At 50.1% G+C, this 27,626-nt stretch overlaps 10 protein-coding genes across 10 annotated transcripts; 6 read left to right on the forward strand and 4 right to left on the reverse strand.

The window, feature by feature from the left end:
* Positions 1-1,229: 1,229 nt before the first annotated feature.
* On the reverse strand, positions 1,230-2,271 carry N7489_003390 (uncharacterized protein; the record flags this gene model as incomplete). Its single annotated transcript, XM_056709145.1, has 2 exons — positions 1,230-1,745; positions 1,798-2,271. The coding sequence occupies 2 exons, from the start codon at positions 2,269-2,271 to the stop codon at positions 1,230-1,232; spliced, it is 990 nt and encodes a 329-aa protein (XP_056573447.1).
* Positions 2,272-2,799: 528 nt separating this feature from the next.
* N7489_003391 (uncharacterized protein) lies at positions 2,800-3,013 on the reverse strand (the record flags this gene model as incomplete). Its single annotated transcript, XM_056709146.1, is given in 2 exon segments — positions 2,800-2,924; positions 2,935-3,013. The coding sequence occupies 2 exon segments, from the start codon at positions 3,011-3,013 to the stop codon at positions 2,800-2,802; spliced, it is 204 nt and encodes a 67-aa protein (XP_056573448.1).
* A 5,496-nt stretch (positions 3,014-8,509) lies between these two features.
* On the forward strand, positions 8,510-11,419 carry cyc8 (putative transcriptional corepressor Cyc8; the record flags this gene model as incomplete). Its single annotated transcript, XM_056709147.1, has 6 exons — positions 8,510-8,708; positions 8,765-9,051; positions 9,117-9,296; positions 9,350-9,442; positions 9,499-9,655; positions 9,720-11,419. The coding sequence occupies 6 exons, from the start codon at positions 8,510-8,512 to the stop codon at positions 11,417-11,419; spliced, it is 2,616 nt and encodes an 871-aa protein (XP_056573449.1).
* A 468-nt stretch (positions 11,420-11,887) lies between these two features.
* On the forward strand, positions 11,888-13,649 carry rpL3 (60S ribosomal protein uL3; the record flags this gene model as incomplete). The annotated part of the gene is made up of 7 exons (XM_056709148.1): positions 11,888-11,925; positions 12,103-12,111; positions 12,187-12,218; positions 12,299-12,356; positions 12,422-12,578; positions 12,660-13,333; positions 13,394-13,649. The coding sequence occupies 7 exons, from the start codon at positions 11,888-11,890 to the stop codon at positions 13,647-13,649; spliced, it is 1,224 nt and encodes a 407-aa protein (XP_056573450.1).
* Positions 13,650-14,030: 381 nt separating this feature from the next.
* Positions 14,031-14,977, forward strand: N7489_003394 (uncharacterized protein; the record flags this gene model as incomplete). The annotated part of the gene is made up of 2 exons (XM_056709149.1): positions 14,031-14,553; positions 14,700-14,977. 2 exons carry the CDS (start codon positions 14,031-14,033, stop codon positions 14,975-14,977), a joined length of 801 nt encoding a protein of 266 aa, XP_056573451.1.
* A 1,353-nt stretch (positions 14,978-16,330) lies between these two features.
* N7489_003395 (SKN1/KRE6 family beta-glucan synthesis-associated protein) lies at positions 16,331-18,598 on the forward strand (the record flags this gene model as incomplete). The annotated part of the gene is made up of 7 exons (XM_056709150.1): positions 16,331-16,965; positions 17,019-17,199; positions 17,254-17,355; positions 17,407-17,479; positions 17,533-17,928; positions 18,003-18,480; positions 18,538-18,598. The coding sequence occupies 7 exons, from the start codon at positions 16,331-16,333 to the stop codon at positions 18,596-18,598; spliced, it is 1,926 nt and encodes a 641-aa protein (XP_056573452.1).
* Positions 18,599-19,356: 758 nt separating this feature from the next.
* On the forward strand, positions 19,357-20,458 carry N7489_003396 (uncharacterized protein; the record flags this gene model as incomplete). The annotated part of the gene is made up of 3 exons (XM_056709151.1): positions 19,357-19,573; positions 19,816-19,916; positions 20,048-20,458. The coding sequence occupies 3 exons, from the start codon at positions 19,357-19,359 to the stop codon at positions 20,456-20,458; spliced, it is 729 nt and encodes a 242-aa protein (XP_056573453.1).
* A 560-nt stretch (positions 20,459-21,018) lies between these two features.
* N7489_003397 (PDK/BCKDK family protein kinase) lies at positions 21,019-22,784 on the reverse strand (the record flags this gene model as incomplete). The annotated part of the gene is made up of 4 exons (XM_056709152.1): positions 22,657-22,784; positions 22,452-22,600; positions 21,401-22,392; positions 21,019-21,235 (listed from the first exon to the last, which is right to left on the reverse strand). Exons 1-4 carry the CDS (start codon positions 22,766-22,768, stop codon positions 21,019-21,021), a joined length of 1,470 nt encoding a protein of 489 aa, XP_056573454.1. The 5' UTR covers positions 22,769-22,784.
* Positions 22,785-24,277: 1,493 nt separating this feature from the next.
* N7489_003398 (uncharacterized protein) lies at positions 24,278-24,568 on the forward strand (the record flags this gene model as incomplete). Its single annotated transcript, XM_056709153.1, has 1 exon — positions 24,278-24,568. One exon carries the CDS (start codon positions 24,278-24,280, stop codon positions 24,566-24,568), a length of 291 nt encoding a protein of 96 aa, XP_056573455.1.
* A 944-nt stretch (positions 24,569-25,512) lies between these two features.
* ade13 (adenylosuccinase ADE13) lies at positions 25,513-27,603 on the reverse strand (the record flags this gene model as incomplete). Its single annotated transcript, XM_056709154.1, has 9 exons — positions 25,513-25,763; positions 25,821-25,885; positions 25,937-26,015; positions 26,066-26,138; positions 26,188-26,304; positions 26,354-27,081; positions 27,157-27,243; positions 27,328-27,494; positions 27,545-27,603. The coding sequence occupies 9 exons, from the start codon at positions 27,601-27,603 to the stop codon at positions 25,513-25,515; spliced, it is 1,626 nt and encodes a 541-aa protein (XP_056573456.1).
* Positions 27,604-27,626: the final 23 nt, after the last annotated feature.

Below are 27,626 nucleotides of genomic sequence, written 5' to 3' on the forward strand. Positions count from 1 at the left end.
AGGACATCACTGGGAAATATGATCTTAGGGCTTGTGTGGCTGTGTGGCTAGCTTTCATTAGTGGCTATGCCGCCGTACCCAGGTAAGCACCTAGTTGGGTGATAATAATAGACTGATACGGTAGCAGCCTCGAACTTAGGAATTGCGAGGTGCTAGCCAAAGATTTGCGACAGATCATATCCTGCATAAGAACATGGGAAGGGCTTTCGACTGTGGGGAGGAGACATTTGACATTATTTGCACGATGGACATGGAATAGCAAATAGAGTATCACTGTTATCTGCCTCTGACCACCTGGGCAGTCTCTGGGTACGGAGTAATCAGTGAGCGACTAGAAAGCAGCCAATCCGACATTGGGAGACTCACGACCTACATATGTACCTAAGTGTTCATGAGCAGGGCCAGACAGCTCACTACAATTTACTCAGCCTGACTGAGCGCTCCCATGGAAACGAAACTGAGGTGGGAGAGCCCCATCCGGTAGAGGAAATCTCCAGGACTGGTATGTAGAATTGCCTACATCCACGTATGTACGTTGGAAGGCATGAGACAGCCATCTTAACGATGACCTCAACTTTCCCTTTGCTACATATGCTTCTGGTCAACTACCCTGCAAGGATTGAGTGATCAACAAATTCTACCTAGGTACAACATTTATTCCAAGTAAATACCAATAATCAAAAACAATAAATAAATCCGGGTATCAAATTCGCACTCGAGAGCAGTGCGTACATACAACCTCCTCTCACAGACAAGTTTCATACATACAAGTACAGTTCCAAGGCAGGTCGAGAATCCCACCAGTTCACCAAGAGAACAAGACAAAATTGAAGGTCTTGGGTCAAGCAGGGGGGATCCTCAATCACACCCCGATAACCTACAAGACACAATAACAGGAAACGATACACGTCGAAATAATTTCGAGATCACTGTGCGCCCGCCGGACGCCGTGTAAAATTAAAAGCCAATCCCAGACGCCGCGTACATCAACGATGCAAAATGTGTATAATCATAGCAACCAGGGAGGTAATATCAGCATGTGAAGGGTAAAGTAAAGTGAGGTCGTTCCACGTATTTCCGGTATCACCCATGCACCGAGAGGGGAGGGTATCATGTGGTGTGGTATAATATTTCAAGGTAAGGGGGGTTATGTAGCTTTCGTGGGGCTGGCGGTGAGATATATCACTGACGTGGCCTGCCTCATTCGGGCGGGCTCTTGTTGGAAGTTATTATGATTTCCGGGCTTTGCAGAGCCACGACCGCCACCATTTGCAGACTCCAAGAACGGCGGTGCGGCCATCGTCTTTCCGCTCGGTGCCGTCCGGGTTGCCCAGGACCATAGAGAAGACCCAGAAAAAGGCGGCCGTCCATGCGAAGACGAGGATCACGATGCTGAGTAACGGGGATAGTACCAGGACGAAAAATGAAGAAGTCACAGCGTAGCCCTCGCTCGGCTCGGATAGGACTGACGGTTGGTCCGAATCGGGCTCTGAGCGGATCCATTGGGTCGATTGGGTCGACGATGATCGGTCTTCCACCGATGGTGGCTGCAAGCAAACGAGGCGTTCATGGATGTGGAGGACAGGAGAAAGGAGGTCGCAAAGTTGTGATGCGAACGTCGTTGCGCGGAGGTATGGAGAAAACGAGCAGAGACGGAAGGGTGAGACCAAAAGGGCAAAGAGGAGGGCAAAGATGGTGTATAGAGAAGCGCCGAGTGAATAGAACGGGACGATTGTGAGACGAAACTGCCAGATTTATTAGTATTTGAAACATTGAACCACTATATTGCGCACTTACCAGCATCAAGAGAGCATCTTGGCCCTCATTGGTGACTATTTCGACATCCGGAATGGCTCGTTTTCGCACACGGACTATGCTCGGGTTGGAATGTTCCCCCGACATTAATGACGGCCGATCTGCCCAACTGCTCTGGGTCCGCTCTTCCTTGTGTGCGCCACTTGAAGCTGAGTCGCCGGCCGGAACGTAATCGGCCTCTCGGGGGTCTGAGCCGGGCCAGGAAGGTGCTCCCAGTGTCTGATTATGGTATACACGGTGTGTCCGTGAGCCAGAGGTACGGGGACTGACGTCGCGGCTTGGTATAGGAGAGGAGGGTCGAGATGCGCCTACAGGGTGACCCAATACGGAGGATTCTTCTTGGGATCGACAGGTAGCCGGTGGAGGGGTGACGATCGAGCTGCGAGGATGTGTCGTTCCTAAAGGTCCTTGACTCTGGTAGTAGGCGGGAGTATATGACATCTCCGGTGACCGCATGGCGAGGAAATAAAAGCACGAGGGTGAAGACGAAGCAAAGGTCGTACAAGGTAGACGCACAGAGGGCGACTATTGCATGTAGAATTCACCGCATGGTCTCCGTAATCGTGATATTTCTGGCATAGGGGGCTCGCTGTTGACAAGTCGAAGGGGGAAGGGGGCGGGCAGGGAGGGCGGAAGAGAGACTTATAAGAGACCACGGAGAGCCGCAGCTTGAAAGAGCGGAAAAGCCAGGAAAGCCCAGAAAAGGCCGCGCCAGACAGCGGAGGAGCATTTCCTGCTGTTTGCAATCCCTCTCGCCAAGACGCCCAGATGCCGAGCCCTTGGCATTGAGTCCAGCCTTGTATGGGGTACAAGAATCTGTTGTGGGTATCCTGCTGATCCTTTTATCTTTATCCCGATCATGACTATATAGGGCGTACTCGATAACAGGGTAGGGTTGTGTCGGACAAGATGTGCAGTTGTCCTACCATGAGACAAAGATGCTCAGTGGTCTGAAGGTCAAAGATGCAGATGAATTACGAGATTTTACCACTCGCCAAGGCGCCAAGCAGCCATCGGGGATGATAAGTCGACATTTGCCGACCTCTGATTGGTCGACTGCGGCGAGTTGATCCGCGCTGAGACGAAGCCTGGAGTCTTGGCGGTAACAGCTATACGCACGTGATGACATGTATTGCTCCAATTGCCTCATATACATAATCTTGGAATCTTCCAACGTCACGTAAATTAAAGTATCCATTTTGAATTCTATGTGATTTAGTACTTATATAGAAGTGGGCCTCACATAGCCTCACAGGGCTACCATATATATATATACACATATATATGTCTACACTCAAATCAGGGGTCAACACAACACCCCCAAGGAGGATCAACGCCCAGGCGCCCAGAGGTTGGCGGGTGTTGGCATCCAACTTCGGAGAAATAATTTTCAGATTCTTCAATATCTTTTACCTAACTTTCTCCAATAATTGTCCTGGCTTTGCCAAGGTGCATAGCATCGGCCGAAATAGATACTCCGTCCCTATCTTGATACTCTTGCTAGATACTCTCAACCAGGAAGTGTCTTGGAAGTCTTGGCTTCCTCGCCCTTTCATTCCGCTCCCCCGTTGAGACGAATCCGAAGATATCGGCGAATCAACGCCTCCGACATCCGCTTCGGATCCAGAATTTGATTTCTCATCGACGGAGCTCAACTCTTGGCTTGTAAAGGTTTTCTGTCTGGGTGTCTGGGCACTGTATACAAAACCGTATTCTCCGCTTGGCTGAGCGGTCTGAAGCGACTGATTGCGTGTTCTGTGCTCGGCAACTGTAACGTTGCCGCGCTCCCTGTCCAGTCTGCAGTTTTTTCTTTATTTACAGCTGCACGCTGTCCAACTAACTCCCCTTGGCTGCCACTCTATGCTCCAACAATACTGAGAATCATATGCTTTTCCTCAAATTCGGCCCATGATCAACTATACAACTGCCATTAGCCAAGCACCCCGTCACATTGGCACGACAATGACAAGTGGCGAGTGTAGATCAATCATATCCCCCAAAATTTGGGCGCTGAAACCACCCCCTCATGTTGAGGGTGGCCTGCTCATGCGCTGGCTATGAATCACCGTCAAATATGATCGACTCTTCCATATTTCTCAAATCTCACAACCATCCGATCGACAAAATTATCTACCTGCCATATTAGACGGGTTTGTCTGTCATTCGTTGCATATCCCCTAGGAAATGACAGGTACAACATCATATATGAAGGCCCCTTCCCCCCTTAACTGCACGCAAACCTGAGGTCGCCGTCAAAAGTCGATCAGAGCAGCTCTTCTTCCCGGCTCTTCCCCGACAAGGCAACAACCAGGCCCTACAGCACATATACATTCAACTTCCCTTGAAGAGTTTATCCCTCACTCACATGGGGTGGTTTTCATTAATGCCTCCAACACAATATCCATCACGAGCCCATCGAATCCCACAACAAATATCCGCCGGCCCTATCGAATCCCAGAATGGATTGAAGACGTGAGATAAAAAGATGCTTCCAAACAAATGTTGGGGCTGCCACTGAGTTTCGGAATGTCAGTTCGCTGATCTTCGCCAATCTCGGCATATCGTATAAAGGTAAGGAGGGCTCGCGTTCTTATGCGCTCAATCCTCGACCCTCGGTTCTCACAATTTTCATACCGGCTTACCTGTGGCTATCTGCTGCACATGTGCATTTTTGGACCGTCATCATCGTACGATTTCTTCACTTGTCTTCTACATGTCAATCAAACCAGTATAGTCCGAATTAGTGTATCTTTTTATCTGCTCGACTCTGATTATCAACTCGGCAATACATGCTGTTGGTACTTGGTCTCTCAACAAGGTATCGTGGCTAAGGCCTTTGAGCGCTCCTAGTGTCCACCCGTACCCTTCCTCTGTGTACGTTGTAGTATAGAATTTATATACAGCACGTCCGTTTCGATATAATGTTTTTATGCCATTTTCCTGATACAATTTTCGAAACACGCTGCAAATAAAGATTCCCACTCCTGGCATTCAAGTCACACGCGATCATATGCTCGTCCATTGGGAAGGTTGGCTTCTGGACAGGAAGTTGCGGGAAAACGATGTGAGGAATTGGATAGTTTGTTTCTGCTGTATACCGTAGTTCTCTGTTGAATTGCTGTGTGTATAGTCAAGGGGAAAAGGAAATTGAAAGGAATGTCGAGTTCGATCATATTCATAGCAAAACATATATAATGCCGAGCCTATGCTTCGGGTGCAACAAGCGATGCGAAAAAAGAAATTCAAAAATTGGAAGTAATCGATTCACTCGAATAGTCCAGCTCAAAAATTATTCCTCTGGTACTTACGTGCCCTCGCCAACAAAAGTCAAGGATCCCCAATCTGTGGCTGACGGGGGCTTACAGCCACAAGTGATTAAAGATGTGATGGGGTGGATTTGGAAGTCAACTAGCCGACTCAGTCCATATCGATAACTGCTTGGTATTATTGGCTTAGCGGTACCTGAAGATGACCCCCCGGGGCCGTGTGGAAGGCTTGAGCCCGCCTTGGGGTAACCCATACAACCATGAGACCATGAGTCTAACCTCCTGATCGCCTAAAACCACCTAACGTCAAATGATAAGAGTCAGCATCTAGACAAATTGTAGACAGATATGGCTAGACTAGACTAGACTTATATCTCTCATGTCCCATCGCCAACACATCGCGACACAGATATGTTACCCAACAGAAAGTACCTGACACAAGAAGCATTCGTGCTCCCCACGTCCTTGAACCACGCATCTGCATCACCGAGCCCGGTTGGAAATGGCGCACCCTCAGACCAATCTCCCCATGATTCCCATCTTATCAGTGATCGGGGAGAGTAGAAAATGGACACATCTATTTGGCTTTTGGTCATTTTCGAGGTCACACACATCGAACATCTGTGTCCCAACTGGTCCGCCCTTCAATCCCTGCACTTTGCACTATCAAATCTTGGCAAGACATGACTTGAAACTTTTATGTTTTCTTTTTCTGTTCTGTTGGCTTTGAGCTGCTTTGATTTTCTTTTTAAATTTTCCTCATCCTATGATCTGGCCGGCGATGAGGCGTATTATATCCACCGTGAAGCAAATGGTGGAGGGTCTGCCGTTGACCGTGCAGATAAGCCACGTCCGAGAAGAACTCCATTTAACATCAAGTACAATATATAGATTTGTCTGACGACTTTCTCCCACTGGTCAACTCGGAGGCGCCAACGATCCCTACCCACAATGTGAAGTCTAGCCTTGTTTCCTGGCCCACACGCCCCCTGCCTCGATTCTAACTCTGGAATCGTGTCGCACGGTCATACCCACCGCCTCGGAGCATGGCGTCTGCAAAATCCCGTCGCAGGGGGTGTTGGATTCTTACTATTTATTTATGGTCTCAGGATCAATCATGGGCGTCTCCACAGTGGACACATCGATGGGACCGCAGTGCAGAGACATGCGCGCGGCTGATCTGTCTCTGGGCCATTGCCGTGACTCCCGGGGTGCTTTGGCTTTTGACATGCTTCCGAGATTTGCAATTGCAATTGCAGTGAAGTTATTGTTTTATGTTATTTGTACTGATAAATTAAGACTCGGTGACAACACCATCCTCATCCAAGACAGCAGGGAGTTAGATTGGGGACTGTAAGAGAAAGAAAAAGAGAAGAAAAGAACAAAGAAAACAAAAAAGCTAAAGGGTAAAATATATCAATTGCGAGTGACAGGTTTTTGACTCGGTCGGCAAGTTAAAATAACAAGCAGCTGTGTAAGGAGATCTCTAGGAATTCAAATGTTATCTGGGCATATATAAGACATCGACCGAGGCTGTTGGGAAACTCCGTTTCACAACGGCAGAAGACGGCGGCTCGGCTAGCAAACCCTGATAGAAATTGAGGCGTACCCACGCACAAGTGGAGTCCATCATTAGGAGAAAATATAAGGTACACATGATCTCCGACATGGCCACGTATATCATATACCTATTGTTATTGTATATGTACTTTGTATGAAGTAGGGAGAAATTGATGGTATGTGAATACTCAGTACTCCCCGTAAGGACACGGAATTCAAAAAGCGTTGTCATGGTTGTCATATCCGGGAGTCTCCCGAGGTCCACTGAGAAAATGTAATCAAGATCATCACTGGGAATCCACAGGTATGCACCAGCCACGAGCACAGGACCATTTGGACTGTGGCTGAGGAAAAATTAAAAATGAAAATAAACTGTGGGCCACCTGGGCACACGCTAAGCCGCTTAAAGCGGGTACAATAATGACGGAAGGGGCGAATATGCAAGTCAAGGTACCCTGCATGGTACTTTAACAAATTCATGGACTTTAAGAGTCAAGGGGTTACTGGGATTTTGTACACTAATATAGTCCGGAGAAAAATGATGCGAAGAAAAAAAAGGAGACGTGACACAGGGTCACTCGGCAGCTGCACCCTGCACAGTTCCGGGTTCGGTGTGTCTGTGCTGGTCTTGCAGCGTATTGACGTAGACACAATTATATCTATATAATATGTAGCCGAATATGGACAGATCGAATTGAAAAGAAAAAAGAATAAATTGACCCAACAAAGAAAATCAAGTAGAATAATTATTCTCGGAGGTTGTCTCCGTCCTCATTTGACGGAGGATTAAGTACGGAGTACGGACAGGTGGACAAAAGGGGGGAACAGGGATCTGAGAAAGCCAATGCGGCTGCACGGCCCTGTGGGCTACATAGCACCACGGAGCACAGTCGCACTAACGCACCTTAGAGGCAACCACGGGGGAAGCCCCACCCGGCGTCTTTTGCCGGGGGTTTGTGTGTTCGTGTTAGGAAGATTGGGCATTATGGGTTCATTAAAAGAGCAGGCAGCTTGTAACTAATTATTTTTTTATTAGTCTGTAGAATTTGTGCTTGGATTAAATAGTTCCAGGTCTGGTATGTTTAATTCATGAGATCATGGGTGGGTTTCGAAGATGGAGCGCAAAAAGGAATATGGAAAAAATGAAAAATGGAAAGGGAAAAAAGGGAAAAAAAAAGACAAAACGGGAAAGAAAATTAAATAAAAATAAAAATAAAACCAGCATAACCGCCTCCAGATCTTTCTCCACAACGCTAAACCGTTCCTGAGCGTCAGCTTGGATTAGATAATCAGTCGTGACGGCCGGGAGCTACCCAACCACTAGCGTCTCTTGGCGAATTTCACCTTTCCTGCCAGCCCCTCGACTCTTCCCTCTCTCTTCCCCCTTAGGCTTTCAGATCATCTTCAATTCTGACTTCCCCTTTCCCCACTGTATCGCCTTGTATCTTTGCCTCTTCTTCAATATCTTATTTTTTCTCTTCTCACTTTGCGCCTCAAGCTCTACATAGCTGTGACCTCACCCGCTGCCCCCCCGAGATCGTGTCACTGCCATCTCGCGCCACTCATTTATCTTAGGGACAGCGCCAAGGTCCAGTCGATTCTGGAAAACTGCCACCCTTCACTGCTGGATAGTGTCGCGCGAGGGGCTTTTACTTCTTTCGCGACCCGTCCCTCTTTTTCCCTTTCTCATTCGTGTCCAGTCGATCGGAAATTGCGCCTCAGGATTGGCGTGTAAAATCACAAGAGCACACTTGATCGGTGTCTAATCGGGGTGTAAACTTGGATTGCATCATCGTGTCGCAAACCTAATCCGAGAGTTCGGTCGCGACACGGTTCAACTCAAACCATATTCACGATTCTCGGGAACCATGTCTCATACTCAACCATCACCCACCGCGGGCGTGGCTCCTCACCATGCGGCAGCGCATCTCGCAGCGCATGCGCAGGCGCAGGCGCAGGCCAATGGTCATATGTCAGCAATTCCCGTGCAAGGTCAGAAGGGAGTCCCTACTCTCACCACCGCACAGAAGATCGCCACACTCAATGAACAAGTCTGGCTTCAGATAGGTAAGGATCACCGGTCATATGCAAAAATCGGCGAATGCTGACAGTCTCATTTGTAGGAAGCTTGACCGAATTGATGGGCGACCTAGAAGGTGCGATGAATGCCTATGAGCAGGCCCTGCGTCACAATCAGTGGTCTATCTCAGCCATGAATGCCATTTCATGTATCCTCCGGACAAAAGAACAGTTCCCAAAAGCGATTGAGTACTTGCAAAATATTCTGAAGTTGGATCCGAGCAATGGTGAGACTTGGGGCAGCTTGGGCCACTGCCATCTCATGATGGATAATCTGCAAGAGGCATACACCTCTTACCAACAAGCCCTCTATCACTTGCGCGACCCCAAGGTAAGCCGTTTTCCCCTCGCATCTTCTCTTGAATATCAGTTGCTAATTCCAATTCCCCCAACTAGGAACCCAAGCTGTGGTATGGAATCGGTATCTTGTATGATCGCTATGGTTCTCTGGACCATGCGGAAGAGGCTTTCTCGCAAGTGATGCGCATGGCACCCGATTTCGAGAAGGCCAATGAGATCTACTTCCGCCTGGGAATCATATACAAGCAGCAGCAGAAGTTTAACCAGAGTTTGGAGGTATGTGAAATCTCTTGGTATGGGTCTTGAGGGCTGTGGCTAATCCATTCTAGTGCTTCAAATACATTGTTAGCGATCCCCCGCGCCCTCTGACCGAAGAAGACATCTGGTTCCAGATTGGCCATGTTCACGAGCAACAGAAAGACGTAAGTCATGCTTCCCTCCGCTCTTTATTGTTACCTTATACTCATGCAACCCTCAGTTCGAGTCTGCCCAATCCGCCTACCAGCGCGTCCTTGAGAGAGATCCAAACCACGCCAAGGTTCTTCAGCAGCTTGGATGGCTCTACCACCAGCAGAGTAACGCCTTCCAAAGCCAGGAGAAGGCCATCCAGTTTTTAGAGAAGTCTGTCAATGCTGGTAAGTGGACTTGCAACCGCCCATTCCCATTTTTATGTTGAAACTAATCGATTTTCCCCACCAGATAACAACGACGCTCAAAGCTGGTATCTCCTCGGTCGTTGCTACATGTCCATGGCGAAATACCCCAAGGCATATGAAGCCTATCAGCAAGCGGTCTATCGCGATGGTCGCAATCCTACGTTCTGGTGCTCGATCGGTGTTCTCTACTACCAGATCAACCAATATCGCGACGCTCTCGATGCCTACTCTCGTGCGATCCGCTTGAACCCTTACATTTCCGAGGTCTGGTATGACCTGGGCACTTTGTACGAATCATGCAACAACCAGATCGCCGATGCCCTGGACGCCTACGGACGTGCCGCAGATCTTGATCCGAGCAATGTTCACATCAAGGCTCGTCTGCAGCTTCTTCAAAGTCAGTTGTCCGCCGGCACGGCCGGACAACAGCCGCCCACCGCCCCCGCTCCCCAGCCGCAGGATGTTCATCCTCAGGCTTATCAGGCACCGGGCGTTGGCCAGCCTCCGGCTCCTCAGTGGGGTGCCCCAGCCCCCATCGGTCCCCCTCCACAAGCTCCTGCTCCTCCGAGACAAATCCCTGACTGGAATCGTGGTATCAACGAGCTTCAGTCGCAGAGCCAAGTTCCCCCATCCAACGGTCTTGACCAGCGCGATGCTCGGATCCCCGGTGCTCCCGCTCAGAGCCCTCGACAGGAGCCTGGTCGGGCGTTCCCGGATCCCCGTGGCGCGCCTCGATCGCCAAAGATGGGTGATCCCAACGCCTACCCGCCGCATCACACCCTACCCCAGATTGCAAATGCTCCTGGTCCAAGCCATGAACGCGCTCCTAGTGGTGGCAATGCCTTTGGTGCCCCACGTGGTGCTCTGCCGACTGGCATTCCCGTCGCTCCTCCTGGTCCCCCTGGACCTCCTGGACCCAACGGTGGTGCTCCTCCCCCTCCTTACCAGAATCGTCCTTTCAGTCCTGCTCCTGAAATCCGCCCTATTCGCGATGAGCGTCCCTCTTCGCCAGGCTCCGGATACCCTCTGCAACAGTTCCACCCCGGTCCTACCCTCCCCCCACAAGTTCCAGGCGGTAACTCCATCGCCTCCGGTGCCCCGGCCCCTGCTTCGGCTGCTACTGCCGCTGAGGCTGCCACCCGTGATCGTGAGGATCGCCCCACATCTGCAATGAAACGTGGCCGCGAATGGGAGGCTGAGCCTGGTCCAGTCAAGAAGCATGCAAATGAAGAGAGCCGCGCTCGTCTGGATGACCAGACCAACCGCCGCCCGAGCCCACCCGCTCGTTTGCCTTCTCCTGGTGAGATGCAACGACGAAGCTCCTCAGAGGCCCGCCGCGAGGACGCCCGTCGTGCCAATGAGAACTACCACCCCTCAGAGGCTGCTCACCACCCTCCTACTCTGCCTTCGATCCAAGACATGCCTCCCCGCCCTTCCGCTGGCCCCAGTCTTCCCCCGATGGCGGAGGGCACCGCACCTGCATCCAACGCTCCCCCCTCTGGACCTCCTTCCGCCAACACCCCGGTCAAGGAAGAAGCTCCTCGCCCTGAAGCTCCCCCTACCCACGAGCCCCCTGCACGCAAGATGGATGTCGATGAAGACTACGACGACGAAGTTGAGGAAGAGAAGAAGGCTGTTGCTGCTTCCAAGGGCAGCCCCAACGGGAGCGCTGCTGGCAACCCCACTAATGGTGCCGGAAATGCCCGTGCCAGTACTCCATCCAAGGCTGAGCCAACGGCATGAAAAGTCTTCCCTCCCACGACCAGAGACGCGTTATCTGGTTAAATTAACTCTGATAAATCCCCAATCCCTCGCTTCCTTGCTCCTCTCTGTTCTTCCTAACTTTCAGTGTGTGATGTACGGTACGAATGTGCAAGTTACGATGACTACCTAGTTTCAAGCGCGTGCGCTGAATACTCGACATGTCCGTTCGTTCTCTTCTTTTTATGATTTCTTAGTCTCCTTTCACTGTGAATTTTTTTTTATGGTGCATTAGGCATCCTTGAAGCAAATCATTTGTTTGATACTCTGGAATTTGGTAGAGTAAATTTAAGACATCTCCTTTCTTAATCTCATTAAGTGCCCAGGTGGTATGGCTGTCCTAAGTAATACTATATACGAAGTAGGTATTGTATTTCGGCCTGTGTGTTTCATTCCAGCCCACAATGTGGATTTCCTAAAACCATATTGCTGGCCGTTTGCCTTGGCAGCATGAAGACCCATAAAAATTATACCTCAGGGCCCGGAAAGTCTGGAAGGCACGTGACGGTACCAGGGCTGGATTAGATAATTTGGATGATTGTGGGGTGCCTCAGGCTCAGGGACGCCAAGAGTCTCGCTTAGGTTAGCCCACACACCAAGCGTGCAAAATCAACTTCGACATTTCCAGATCGTCCTCCCACCACCTCGACGACTAACGATAACAGGGTCAAGATGTGAGTCTATCCCATTTTGAAGATTCATATACAATCGCAATTGAGTACAATTGCTAACCTGCTTTCGCTTTTCAGGAGTCACCGGAAGTACGAAGCGCCTCGTCACGGTTCGTGATCACCTTTCCTCGATATCGAAATTTCGAAATACGGCCTGTGTGTGTGAACAGTATACTGATATAATCTCCAGGCTCCCTTGCCTACCTCCCGCGCAAGCGCGCTGCCCGTCACCGTGGTAAGGTCAAGAGGTCAGTACTTTCTGAATAAATCCGAGATTTATGGATTTGTGTGCTGAGACTTTTTTTTGCGACAGCTTCCCCAAGGATGATGCCAAGAAGCCCGTCCACCTTACTGCCTCCATGGGCTACAAGGCTGGTATGACCACCGTCGTCCGTGACCTTGACCGTCCTGGTGCCAAGATGCACAAGAAGGAGATTGTCGAGGCCGTCACCGTCATCGAGACTCCTCCTGTACGTTTCCCCCGTTGTGTGCGAAAGTGAAGGAAGAAAGGGGAAAAAAGCGACCAGGACCCTAACATTTTTTCTTTTCAGCTCGTTGCCGTTGGTGTCGTCGGTTACATCGAGACTCCCCGTGGTCTCCGCTCTCTCACCACCGTCTGGGCTGAGCACCTGAGCGATGAGGTCAAGCGTCGCTTCTACAAGAACTGGTACAAGTCCAAGAAGAAGGCCTTCACCAAGTACGCCAAGTCCCACGCCGAGAGCTCCGGTGCCTCCATCACCCGCGAGCTTGAGCGCATCCAGAAGTACTGCACTGTCGTCCGTGTGCTCGCCCACACCCAGATCCGCCAGACTCCCATCAAGCAGAAGAAGGCCCACCTTATGGAGATCCAGGTCAACGGTGGCTCCGTCGCTGACAAGGTCGACTTCGCCCGCAACCTCTTCGAGAAGACCATCGATATCGACTCCATCTTCGAGAAGGACGAGATGATTGATGTCATCGCCGTCACCAAGGGTCACGGTTTCTCCGGTGTCACCTCCCGTTGGGGTACCACCAAGCTGCCCCGCAAGACTCACAAGGGTCTGCGCAAGGTCGCCTGTATTGGTGCTTGGCACCCTAACCACGTCCAGTGGACTGTTGCCCGTGCCGGTCAGGACGGTTACCACCACCGTACCTCCTGCAACCACAAGGTTTTCCGCATTGGAAAGGGTACTGATGAGGGTAACGCCTCCACCGAGTTCGACATCTCCAAGAAGCAGATCACCCCGTATGTTCCTCCTTGATATTTTCTCCCCGTGTGTGTTTGCAAATTCTAACGTTTCTTTAGCATGGGTGGTTTCGTCCACTACGGTGAGGTCAAGAACGACTTCGTTATGGTCAAGGGCTCCATTCCCGGTGTCAAGAAGCGTGTTATGACTCTGCGCAAGACTCTGTACCCCCAGACTTCCCGCAGGGCCACCGAGAAGGTCGAGCTCAAGTGGATCGATACCTCCTCCAAGTTCGGTCACGGTGCTTTCCAGACCTTCGAGGAGAAGAAGGCCTTCATGGGTACCCTCAAGAAGGACCTTGTGGAGACTGTTTAAGATGTTTAAGCCTATGGTTGGTGATAGTGCAACGTTTCATACTCAATAAAAAAGCGAATATCCTTCACGACCTGCTTGTAGCTGTATACTGTAAATGTATAAATACGCCCAGGTGTTCCAGGTGTATGTGGCAGCATCTTCTACTACAATTTATATCCGTTTCCCAAATCGTTTTTAAATCACCAAATATATCTCCAATCATTCGATATATATATCTGGTTCGGATGTCTAAATGTACCCGAAAGGTTGAACTACTTTTATAGGAAAAAGTCCCCTCGTTCCTCATATGTCTTAATTACATTCTCGAAAAAACCCCTGAATCTCTTCAATCGTTCGAATATACCAAACCTCAACCTGACAGGCTGGTTGGTGGTGAACAAAATGCGCCAATCTAAAATCCATTGCGTCATCCCACACTTTTCCCTGCCAGCTTCAGCAAGTAACTGGGCTTTGCCAATCTCATCCTACACTCTACGACCAAACATTCAAATCGAACATGCTCAACTTCAATACCGTCTTCTAAATCGTCGTCTACATCACCAAACGAGCCCAAGAACCTACACCCCAAACACAGAGCACCAAACCCGCCTCTTCCCCGCAACCTCAAGACTGCAACCACAACCCAGCCCTTCCCTCCCCAAGTCCCTCTTCTCAACGTCGGCACGAACCATGTCCTCCGACGATGCCTACATGTCCTTCCTGGACAAAGCCAACGCAGATGTGAGCGGCAGCGCCCCGCAGCAAGGGGCCGGCACCGTCAAAACCGAGACCGTGCACAGCTCCCTGTCAGTCCCAAAGCTGCTGCAGTCTGTCGACGCATACTACATCTCCGATACAGACGAGCCCTTCGAGCCTGTGGCATTGAAGTGGGGTGGTGCAGCCAAGGGAGCGTGGCCAAGTGCTGGTATGTTCCTGCTCCTGTTCTGCTTCCATTTCCATTTCCTAGTTCCTTCATATTCCACATCCTCCTTCATGGGCTTGCTCCCTTGAAGTCCCCAAGATAAAATATCCTAGAATGGCCTTGCTAACGCCCCACCTCCCTCACTACAGACCAGCTCTCCTCCCTGATCTCCCCAGATACCGACCTGTCCCAGTCCATCTCCATTCTATCCCCCTCCTCCTTCGACCCGAAGAATCAATACTCCGCCGCCCTGGACGCGGTCCGCGCCGCGGCTGTTGAGAAGGATTCTGGTGTCGATCAGTCTGCTGTTGAGCTGAAGGTCTACCGTGTCGAACAAACTAGTACCAAGATTGAGTACTGGGTCCTGGCACTAGATGCGCCTGAAAACCGTCTCGTCGGACTGCGCGCCAAGGCTGTTGAGTCGTAGGTGTTCGGGCTGTCTGTATCCATAATGGAGAGGTCTAGGGAATAGTGTAGGACATAATTTGTATTTCGCTCTTTCCGGTGTGTAGCTGTTTAGTCTACCGACATGCGATATCGATAGTCTATCAGAAAACATCGAAGTATATCGTTACGCGTTACTCACTGCCTTATTCTTTGATGTCGTCAGTGCTGGCGTGGAATGGATAAACATATAAATGGGGTCTTCATCCTGCCTTGCCCTTAGTGCAAGGTGGTCCTCACTTGTTCGGCATTTGTTGCATTCTTAAGCTGAGGGAGGGTTGGGGATTGGCAGGACGCGTGTCAATGGCTGTGCAAAACAGGTAGAGTTGGCTAATTAGCCTTGAAAGAAATAGGTCTGGTAATTATTTTCGCAGCCGCGTGAGTTTAAAGAAATAAAGAAAATTACATGGACATGTATCTATATTGCAGATTGCACTAATAGAATAGAAGTGCTTTCGGGTCATGTCTCTTATTTTCTCCGCTGGTGTGCCCTTCGCGTCAACAACTCCCCTTACATCTATCTACAATATATACGGAGCGACTTTTAACTGCTATTATTACTGCATCTGGATCTCTCCAGGTTCATGGCCATGGCGATCCCCGAATTCCGGCCAGCATTCATGCCGGGCCATTCCTCGGGGCCCTGGGGAGCAACGGGAATGCCGCGCCCTAGAATAGCCCTGCCCTGGCGTGAGAGCCAGGATGGAGCTTCAAAACCACCACCGGCCTACTTCAACTAATCAAACCAGACAGTCAAAGATATATGGGATATGGCTTTGGGCCATTGAACCTAGTCTGAAACTGTACTCTACTATCATCCACAGTCCATCCAGAAGGCTCGGCGTGAGAACGGCATAGGCATACCACTGGTTGCCCCCTTGGGTCTCTGTCATTCCTGTCTCCTCGTGAATCCAAACAAGACCCCTCGGACCGTCTAGGCTCTTCTTTTCTTTCACGGTTTTTGGCCTTCTTTCTCCGTTTAGACTCTGTTTGTCTCTTTTATCGTGTCGCCGAGGGAGATTCGATGCTGTCCGACCTGCCGTGCCTGTCCTTTCACTAAAACATAGCACTTCCCGACAGTGCAGAATACCGACCTAGGTCTCCAGTCTTTACCGTTGAGATATAGAGCAAAATCGCCGCCTGACAAACCGGAAGAAAGAAGAAGAAGAAGCAGAACGTTACATCGTCATACCAACCTGCCCCACGGATTCCACCAACGACTGATGCAAAAGAGTTATCCTCACGGCAGCAATCGAAGGTAGAGAGAAAGCTCTCACTAGTGCAGAGCAAAGGAGCGTGCCGGACTTTATCCAGGAACTTGAAGATCAACAATAATATGTCGGACCACGGCTCTGATTCCTCGGAGGGGAAGGTGACGCCTCATATCCGACTGAACTCGGGGCGACAGGATCCCTTCCTTCAGACAAATGAGGGCTACGCGCCTCTCACGTCACGGACCTTCCCCCGTCCTTTGACGCCACAAGGCCCTGAAGCGCCCATGGCAGTAGGCGCCCAAGCGCCATCACCATACGGCGCATCAAATGTCCCCGAGTCCTCGGAATTCCTCTTGCCCCCAAAATTGAGGCCCACACAGGGACAAGGTGTGAGCCAGACTTATCGCCCCCTGTCTCCAGACCGGTGGTCTGCGGCTCGCTCGAGTATCAGCTCCATCAGTCATGAGAGTACTTTCCCCTTGGATCCGTTCCAGGATTCGAGGGCACCTTCGCACGCTGGTAGTGAGGAGTATGATGTCAACACACAGACTGTGTCGGGGAAGTTCAATATCATGCCCACTGACGGGTTGTTGTTGTTCCCTGAGGATGTGGAGAAGGATGACTACTTGCATAACCCGGACCCGGCGGACAAGGATCGGGATTGTGATATCTGGAATCGACGGGGTATTGTGAATGTCGGTGGCCTGGCCATTTTCACACTAGGTCTCCTAGTGCTTTTCATTGGTTACCCGCTCATGTAAGAAATTGGCTGTTTTGACTGTTTCGCCCCTGACTAACCAATAATCGCAGATCTTCGTTGGTGGGCATGGCAAAACATCATGATGGTGCATGCCACCCTGCAGACACGTTGTGTTTGGACGTTGGGGAGCGGCCATTGTTGCAAAACCTACGCATGGGGTTGATTGACCCAGACACACCGAAAGAGGCACTCACCAAGAAAAGCGCCAATGGAAAGGAGATGAAGCTAGTGGTGAGTTGTTTAATAGGTCACTAACGACGACAAGTGGCTGACATTCCATTGCAGTTCTCCGACGAGTTTAACATGCCCGGTCGAACGTTCTTCGAGGACGATGACCCGTTCTTCCAAGCAGTCGATATTTGGTACGGAGTAACACAGGACAAAGAGGTTAGTATATTCCGAGTCAGAAATCACCGGGCAAACGCTGACACTGCTTAGTGGTATGACCCCGACGCAGTAACCACGGCAGAAGGCACTCTCCAGCTTCGGTTCGACCACTTTGAGAATCACGGTCTTGACTACCGATCCGGGATGGTACAAAGCTGGAACAAGCTCTGCTTCAAGGGGGCCGTCTCGAAGCTAGCATGTCCCTTCCAGGTGATGGACACATCGAAGGGTTCTGGCCTGGTTTCTGGGCAATGGGTAACTTGGCTCGTCCTGGCTATGCTGCTACCACCGATGGGATGTGGCCATATAGCTACCATGATGGCTGCGATGCAGGCATCACTCCAAACCAGAGTTCTCTTGACGGTATCAACTGGCTGCCCGGTATGCGGCTGCCTGGATGTGCCTGTCCTGGCTCTGATCACCCGACTCCTGGTACTGCACGCAGTGCTCCTGAAATTGATGTGATCGAAGGTAGCACTGCTCCACTGTATGGTGACAGCGGTCCCTACGTTGGTAGTGCATCACAGAGTTTGCAGACTGCACCATTCGACCTGTGGTACTTGCCGGACTATGGTGAGTTTTCTTTTCTTTTCTTTTCCCCCGATATCTTTACTATTCTAGACACCCACTAACCACAACAATACCAGACTTCGCCGCCGTTTACGATCCACGCGTCACCGAACTCAACTCCTACCGAGGCGGTGTTTACCAGCAGGCCATATCGAGCCTAACCAACCTAAACCACCGCTGGTACAACGGCACTGAATACCAAACCTACTCCTTTGAGTACACACCCGGCGCGGAAGGCGATGTGACCTGGTTCGTCGGCGCTGAAAAGACCTGGACACTGGATGCCCGCGCCATCGGGCCCAATGGCAATGTCGGGCAACGCATGATCCCACTCGAGCCCTTGGCGCTGATTATGAATATGGGTATGGCGGACAACTTTGCGCCGCAGAACAAGAGCATCATCGATTATATGCCTGCTATCCTGCGCTTCGACTACGTTCGGATCTACCAGGACCCCGATGATGAGAGCGTTACTTGTGACCCGCCGGGTTATGAGACGACTAAGTATATTGAGCAACATCGCAAGGCATACGATAATGCGAACTTTACGACCTGGTATGTTGATATCGCTGGCTTTGTCGTGTTTGCGCTTTACTAACAATTGAACTTCAGGGACGAGGCTGGGTATCGTTGGCCTAAAAATTCATACATGCACGACTGTCCGGCTAATTAGACTCTATCATTCTCTTTTGGTCTTTCTATACTAAACTGTTAGTCGTTTTAGCGGCATTGTTTCCTGGCGTTGTTGGGTCTTGGCATCATATATTTAGTTTCGCCATTCATCATTGCTTCACTTCGGTACTATCATACTTTATTAGTAGAGTATATATAATACTTCGTCTGAGTGACACTATACTGAAAGGATGAGGTCTCCAACAGTATTCAGGACTTGAGTATACTTGATATCCACTAAGCCTAATTAGGGGGTTCAACAACAGCTTGTTGACTAAATTGCCATTGTAACAGTTCACCGCCTGCTTGTTCTGGCTACATTACGGGGACCCACGCCAAGAGGGCATGAGGTTATCTCGTCAACACCTTGGATCGTCGATATCTTGACTTCTATCTGGAGTGCCGCGAATACCTATGTATGAAACTCCTTGTTGAGGTAAATCTATTCCCTGTCCAACCCTCTCCCGGAGATCACCAGACTCAAGTGCACTTACCGCCAATATCTTTTTCTCACCCACTGACACTGGCTATAGATCAATCCTGGGGTGATACAATAAGACATACATGAAATCCTCAGTGAATACTAGAGAAACCAAGTCTACCCCAGTGCCATTTCATCACTTCCATCCTCACCAGTGATTGGTTGTGTCTCGCTATAACTTCTGACTCCACACCGGTTGAACCACATCAACTCAAAGACCCCGTCTCGGTCTGCTTTTCACTTGCCATTGACTTGCATCATATCTCAATACTTTCAATATGTCCCGCCAACCCATAAACCTCATCTCAGACACGGAGTCTGAATCTGAATCTGATGGCGGCATGCAACTCGACGACTTAGACCGCGTCGACGGTATACCAATGTTCGGCAGTGAAGGTGACGGACTTAACGTCGATGGTATACCCATGTCACGCCCTGGACGAGATGATGATGATTGGGACGTGAACGGAGACACGTCAAATGAATCAGACACGAGTATGTACTCTCCTCGACTTGTCAAGTTCAACTCCCACCTTCCACCATCTCATCCTTGCTTCTGTGCACATCTATACCGTGCCAATTTTGCCTCAATGGAATCCATCCAACACAACCACAGCGTAATCTGCAAACTAACTCCCCAAAAAGGAAGATTCACTAGTCGCGCCCAAAACCCCCTCACAACGTCATACAACGGCGCCGGCGAAGACGACAGAGAACCCCAAACTGCCTTTGAAAAGATGCGCGCACGCGCTCGCATCTCCGCGACGAAAAACACGCCGCACTAGCCGTCCTCATGGACAATGAGTTATTAGTTACATATGCGCTTGCGTCACAAGAAGTACGTTACTACCTTGATCTGTCTGACCAGACCTGTGATTCCCTTGAATCAAGCTCCGTCCCCGTCTCATAGTCTAGTGGCCACTCCAAAGCGCATTACAATTACAATTAAACCAAACTAACACCACAAAGACAATCCCCCAAACCCGCCGACGCTTCCTGGCGAAGTATCTCGCGCCCAACGACCCGGCAAAAGCAGAAGAATTGTATGACCCGCGGTTCTATATTGCGCCTGATGGGAAGGGCGGGGAAGGGTCGCTTATTCGTGGTCGGTACCGGGAGGTTATTGGGGATATCAATGATCATAACTGGCATAAGCCGGCGCATTTGAGGGCGATGGATGCTAAGAAGGCTAGGGGTGGTGGTTCGCGCTCTGGGTCGGGTTCTAGGTCTTGTTCCGGTGCGAATTCGCCGGGGGCTTTTGGGGGTGTTGGGTTGGGTGCTGGGGAAGGAAGGGGAGGAGGAGGGGCTTCGTTGGTTGGGAGGGGTTTGGGTCAAGGCCGGGGTCGGGGGGTGGATGAGGATGAGGATGAGGATTTATGAGTTACGAGTTATGAATTGATGCGAGGTGCTTTTAGCGTGCTATTTCTTGCATGGTTTGTCTTATAGGGCTAGCTGAAATATTGAAGCTTATTGTGGCGGATACTTGACTACAGGCTATTTCTACTCAAGAGAGACATGATACTAGAATGTTTATATTCGCTAAAACAGATTAAAAGGAAAGTACTATACAGAGAAGCCAAATCAACGGCAGGGCCACCAGCCCAGAGAGGAAGACGAAGAGATCAAAATGAAAGAGGAACGGGGTATCATGAGAGGATCCAGAAAAGAGCATAGCTTCTCTGGCGGGTTGTTTTTGTGTTCTCTTCCCTCTGTCAATGCCTGGGATATTACCCGAGAGACCCTGGCAACGCGGTGGCACTGCAGTCCGACTTGCGAACTCATCTTCACATTCTTGGTGGAACAGCTGATCACAGATGCAGCAGCCATCCAAATCGGGGGGAAAAGGTTGAACAAGCAGGAGACAAGGTGAGAGAGATAAGAGAAACCAATCAGACAGACTGTAAAAGCCAAGGCTGAGCCAAGCAATACACAGGCACGTCTTACATCTCTTTCTCCTCTCTCCTCCGCTGCTCCGAGTGGAACAGACTTTCCATGTCTCCAACTTGCTTACGCTCCGAGACCTCTCGGCTGAGCATGCGAGCGTAGTGGGCCTGCGCATTCATCAGTGTCAGTCCTCGAGACGGCGGTTTGCATTCCGGGTCATTGTAAATGGGGTGGTTCAGGCGGTGCGAAGTGGTGATCCGGATCCGACCGTCTCTCATGACGGGTGATTGTCATTGCAAAGGCTCCGAGCTTGAAGAGAGGCGATTGAGATGGAGGTAGACGTCTGTCCCGTAGCTGCGGGAATCAATTAGCAAGGGTTCGTAAAAGATAGTGAAAGCAGAGAGGAAAAAAAAAAAAAAAAAAAAAAAAAAGGCATACCCCTCCATACTGATCAACTTTAAATCACCGCCAAAGTACCGTGCGTACAGTCGACTAATTGGCAGGCCATATCCAAATCCAGCCATTGGTGCTTTGAAGTCGTTCTTGTCGAAATCAGGGTCCAGGTTGGGCGTTTGCTCCACTGTCGTGTACATGTAGGTCCATACGAGAGGAATCGACGACCGGGGGATACCACCGCCCTCGTCGGAGATCTTGATCGTAATGTCCTCTTTGCCTTCCGCAACTATTACCTTGGTCACGGGGAAATCATCCTTATCGGCACCATGTTGTTCGACGACCGCCCGAAGCGAGTTCTTGAGGGTCTCGAAGAGCATGTGCGATAGGTGTCCGGGAACATACATGAAGTTCAAGTCCTCCTTGCAGACCAGCTGCACCTTGGGCGACTCGAAAAGACCGTAGTAGTCCTCGCAGACGAAGCGGGCATTTTCAATAGCCTCGAGCGCGATGTCACGAACGTTGGTCTTGGTACAAATTATTCCAACATAGTTAGGGTGTTTGACGTGCGTTTGTTCCGTGAGTGCGATGTGTTGACCGATGAGCATTCGTATACCAATTCTTGACATGTAAAACCGATCGAGGAAGGACTGAATCGTGGAGTCGATCTGCATGCGCTGTCGCGCACGTTTCCATTCCAGGATGCCTTGCGCAACTGTGGTCACAACCCCGTCGTGGCGGCGCTTGATCTGTTGGAGGGTCTTGGCGAATCGTTGGTTGTAGTCGTTGAGTTCCGGCGGCCAGTCTCCGCGGTCGTCCGCGGGGAAAAAGTACCGTCGGCCTGCGGCGGCGTGCGCTTTTGCAACGCCATTTCCATTGCCTGCGGTCACAGATGACCGGTACTGTCCTTCACGCACGCTGGGGTTTTGGGTTGTTTCGGAGAGGATTTTTGAAGGGCCGCCGTTCATCCGGCCTGGTCGTAACAGGCGTGCTTTCACTTCTTGAGTCAGGCTGGGGCGAGGGAGAGTAATGATTTCCTGGCAATCGGGTCAGTTAAATGGACGCAGGATCAATTTTCAATGAATGAGCCAGTTACCTCGAACGACTGCGCATACCAGTCCTGGACCCTTTTGATCGACGGCATCTCACTGAGTCCATCTGGTAGCTCTCCTAGATCCTGCACGCGATGTGCGAGACGAATCGGGAGTTCCTCGGAGAGAAATTGAGAGGCGCGGAATAGGGTACCTAGTGAGAGTTAGATATTGACTGGAGATAGTGTCAGACCAGTTCATAGTTCATACCTGTTGAGGGACGGTCACCAAATTGGACCATCTGCCTCAGCGAGACACCGGTTGCGGGGAAGCTGGCATAATGTCTGATGGTTTCCATCAGCCTCTCTGAAGGCTTCCACATTGTGGGGGGGTATATTGGCCGAAGGGCCTTGTAACAGATGTGTGTAGGAAGTGATTATATCTGGAGAGAAGTGTTAAGGAGGAAGAGAGATGCGAGTCATCGGAACGTTTTCACTGCCGAGGTCGAGCGGTCCCCGGGTTTTCTCCGCTTGCGCTCTCCGGGGACCGGAGGAAGATCACACGACAGGAAATAAGCAACATATGATTTACGTGGTATTGTTTATAGTCTATTCTTTTCTTTTGTTCTTTTCTTCTGATTTTTTTTTATTAAGAAACATATCAAGAGTGTTATATTAAGCCCCAAAGGACTAACCTCAAAAAGTCCGTTCACCCGTGAACTTCCAAGGTCGGCCTATGACATAATGTTGTGGCCTTAGGCCGTCATGACTCACATGTCAGCTATCAGAATGTGGGTGATATAAATGATATACATGTGAAATGGAGTATAACATCTTCTTCGTTCTTTCTAGTTCATTCTAAACTACTGCAACCTGATCCAGGGGTCTGACAGTAAATCCCCATTGAATAGAATTGAAGTATATCCAGTCCTGCAGAACACAACCTTAACTAACAGGCCTGGAGGTGATAAACTGATGAGTCATCGTCATGGGAAGCCCTAGAATGAGAACAATGGGATAGTATGTTGTATATAGGCTATAATCATATGTATAACATAATGCAGCTCTATAGCTGAGATATCTTAGTAGACTATAATATATAATGTCAATATAACAATCTACATTTGATTTCCCTCTCAATTAGCTCAATATATATATAGATCATCTATATATACCTTGAATTTGTAGATCAGATATAACGATATGAACCACCCAGCGCTATACGCAATATGACTCAGTTTATATCACCGTGCATGCACAATCTAACGTTTTCGTACTTTTGTTAATCCCCCTCCATTGCCACCCGTTGCCCCCCCCTTTTTGCTCCTAGCCTTGCAATGGCCATCGCTAAGGAAAATGACACTTGTCGAGTATCGCGGCTATCTCGCATTCCCTGGCGCACTCTTTATTCTTAATTGGACTCACTTGAAGAATCATCTATATCCCTTTTATATTAGAGAAAGAAAAAGAGAGAGGAAAGTCATAAGATGAACGGGCCACGTTCCCACCGCTACCCATTCGCCCGTCCAACAGATCCGCTTTCTGGAGACTCAAGATTCCCTTTTCGAGCTCTTGCTGTTGTCTAGCAATTATTGTCTCTGACTGGCTATTGTCTGGCCCCTCCTTTTTTGTGTGCGTTGGCCAAAAAATATCTCCCTGAAGAGGGAAAAAAAGAAAAAAAAAAAAAAAAAAAAAGAAAACCATCAATTCTGCCCTAAAATGAAAAAAACCTCCAAATCTCCAAATCGTCAAATCATCATATCTTCCATTTCTCCAATTCCTTGACAACCCTGCATCGGTGACTATTATATTTAACCCTCTCCCGGCATATACATAGGGAGAATCCCCCCCCGTCCGAGCAAGATAACATATACCCTCCGGAATCCACACAAATGTCTCGCCGTCGAATATCCCACAGCGAGATGAACGAAGCTCTCGCCTATCCCTACGTACACTCCAACGGTCAATCCAACGGTCAATTAAACGGCTTACCCCCTCGTCGTGGCCCCATTGAAGGTCCCAATGGCCGTCGTCTCATCCGTCGCGTCACATGGCGCTCCTCCACATACAAGCTCATGGCCACCCTGTGGGTGCTGGCCGTCCTCTATATCGTCTGGCTAGTCCGCGACCTCTTCCTACCCCCCGAATCCGAAGCCCCTCCTGCTCAACCCGAACAAAATTAAAGGCGCTGTGTGGGGAACATTTTCGTCTTGGATTGGGTGTTTTCTTTTTCCCGGAGTGGGGGGGTTTGCCCATTGCGGGCTTTTGCGCGACAATAGTCGACTTTTCTTTTTGGGATTCTGTGGATATTCGGGTCTGAGAGGGAGAGGTCTTGGGCAGAGATGCATTGCGCTTGGGGGGATCCTTTTTTTCTTTTATTTTTTTGGGGCCCGTGGGAGGATTGCGCCGAGGAGGATACATCCACACAAGCTGGCTTGATTTGTTGCCGTTTTGATTACGCTTGGAGGCTCCGGAGATTCTCCGGTTCACTGGCAGTGACTCCTGGGCATTTCCCGATGGATATATTCTTGCTATGGTATTGTGTTGGGTGGATTCGACTTGGCTCTCTTCCTTCTCAATGGCTCGGCTTCTTCACGGGCTATACCTGTTGTTCGGCACTCAATTGACCCGAACAGCTTTCCTTTTTCTTTATTCCTTTTGCATTACTTTCGTTACGATTGCATGTCCACAGCGTTCTATTGCATATAGTCATGATTACCATGGAGGCTAATAGCCTGAGCATTTCCATCTTCTCTCATATTCATGGGCGGTTCAATTGTCGGTTCTTTAATACAGCAAAAGCGTTGAATATCTTCATCTTCTCTTTCTATGTTGTAGAATGTTGTTTTCACTTATCACTCTGGTCTTATGACACAAATTGACCCCTCCTATCTAAGCCCCTCGAGGATTTGCAGCGCGGGGCATCGGGGAAGCAGGGAAGTGGGGTGGGAAATTTCCCCCAAGGGATATCCACAAGTGGAACGTGATGACTTGCATTCGATTTTGTATACACAATGACTCCCTTCACTTTCGTCTATAGGAAATCCCATATCTCCCATCTCCATCCTTTTATATAACTTTTCACATTCTAACAGGTCCACAGAATACGGATGTGTACTAAGGTACCTTAAACGTACAGGGCAGACGTCTCGCCCTTGGCAATGGTGCTCGCGTAGGGCTTGATGGCGGCAGCCACCTCGGTGCTGGTGAACTTCTCGACCTGCTGAGGAGCACGGCCGACGAAAGTGCTGGCATCCAGAAGGGTGTCCAACTGCGGGATGATAGGGTTGAAGAAGGCGGTGCGGCGGATGCGCTCGATCAGGTCGTTGTCCTTACCCTGCTTCTTGACGTTGTCGGCGGCTTGGTGGGAGAGGACACCTGGGTACGTTAGAACTCCCGGCTCGGTTGGGAAGTGATGAGGGGACAGAAACTTACGAATCTCTTCGTGGGCGTCCTGGCGGGAGAGACCCTTGGCGACACAGGCCATGATGATGTTCTCGCTGAGATATGCTGTTAGCTATATCCATTAGATTGGTTGGATATGTACTCACGTAGCCATGAAGGGAAGCTCGTCGTTGACGTGGCGCTTGATGACCTCGGGGTACACGACGAAGCCGGAGGAGACGTTGTCTAGCACTGGTTAGTTACAAGCCAAGTTTTTGATGACTCTAGAAACTCACTCAGGAGGATGAGACAGGCGTCAGCAGTCAGGTAAAGTTCCGGAATACTGATACGGCGAATGGCACTGTCGTCCTAGTACAAGTTAATACAAGGTACTAAATTAAACCCGGGGTATACTCACGAGAGATCGCTCGAACCACTGAGCGGAGTAGGTGTCCAAGCCGTCCTTGGGGAGGTTCTGCAGGTGACGTCCGAGCGAGCACAGACGCTCCGAGCGCATGGGGTTGCGCTTGTAGGCCTACGGATTATCAGCCAAAAAAGTCCCATGACACGACAGAAATACTAACCATGGCACTGCTGCCAATCTGATCCTTCTCGAAAGGCTCCTCAACCTCCTTGAGCATGGCAAGATGACGGATGTCAATGCCAATGCGCTCGCAGGTAGCACCGAAAGAACCAAGAGCGTTGCCGACATCAACATCGATCTTACGCGAGTATGTCTGGCTGGAGATGATGAAAGCGGAGCTGAAGCCGGCCTTCTCAGTAACAAGTTCGTCCAGGCTCTCGACCTTGGCGTGGTCACCGTTGAAGATCTGCAGGAAAGACGCTTGAGTACCGGTGGTACCCTTGACACCACGGAAGCGCAGGTCATCACGGGCACGCTCGAGGTTGCGCAGATCCATCAGCAGATCTTGGATCCAGAGGCAAGCACGCTTGCCAACGGTCACCAGCTGGGCGGGCTGACCGTGAGTGAAGCCCAGACAAGGAAGGTCCTTGTACTTCTGAGCGAACTGGGACAGCTTGTCGACGACAACAGCCAGCTTGGGGATGAGGATGTCAAGACCGTCACGGAGCAGGATCAGATCGGCGTTGTCGGTGCAGTAGCATGAGGTGGCACCCCAGTGGATGATACCGGCGGCGGCGGGGGCAACCAGGCCAAAGGCGTGGACGTGGGCCATGACATCGTGTCTCCGGCGCTTCTCCTCCTCGGCGGCAACGGCGAACTCGTCATCCTGGATAACCTGATGGGCCTTCATCTGCTCGATAGCTTCGGCGCTAATAGGAAGTCCAAGCTCTGTAGCCATTATTCAGTCAATTGAATGTCTTGCTTCAACCTCCGATCTCGGTCGAGGCTCGACTCTTCCCGTACCTTTTTGAGCCTCCGCGAGCCAGGTCCAAAGCTCTCTCCATGTGGAGAAGCGCTTCCGGGGCGAGAAGAGGTACTTCATCTCATTGCCTGATCAATTGAATATGGTTAATCTCGATCTATACAATTTCCGGGTTTGCCCCTCCTATAGAGGGGCAATTGGGACCGACTTACTCGCATAGCGCGAGTTGAGGGGGTCTGGTAGACATCGTTGCTTCCGGACATGGTGTCGGTAATTCTCTGGACACTCAAACGAAGAATTGAGCAACGGGACGGAGGATAAGACAGGGACAAGGCAATGTGCGAGCAAGGAATTTTGCTGCAGCCCGGTTTTAGCGGGGCTTATCAGTCACGTTATCGGAGATGATCTACTTGTCACATGACACCATACATTATTTTGATGGTGATGATCCACCAGTAGGAAAAGCAGATTTGGTGATTGGAATACATTATGATATTAGCTCGTATAATTT

The sequence above is a fragment of the Penicillium chrysogenum genome, assembly GCF_028827035.1.
Source record: "Penicillium chrysogenum strain IBT 35668 chromosome Unknown utg000001l_segment0_segment0, whole genome shotgun sequence".
NCBI classification, from domain to species: domain Eukaryota; kingdom Fungi; phylum Ascomycota; class Eurotiomycetes; order Eurotiales; family Aspergillaceae; genus Penicillium; species Penicillium chrysogenum.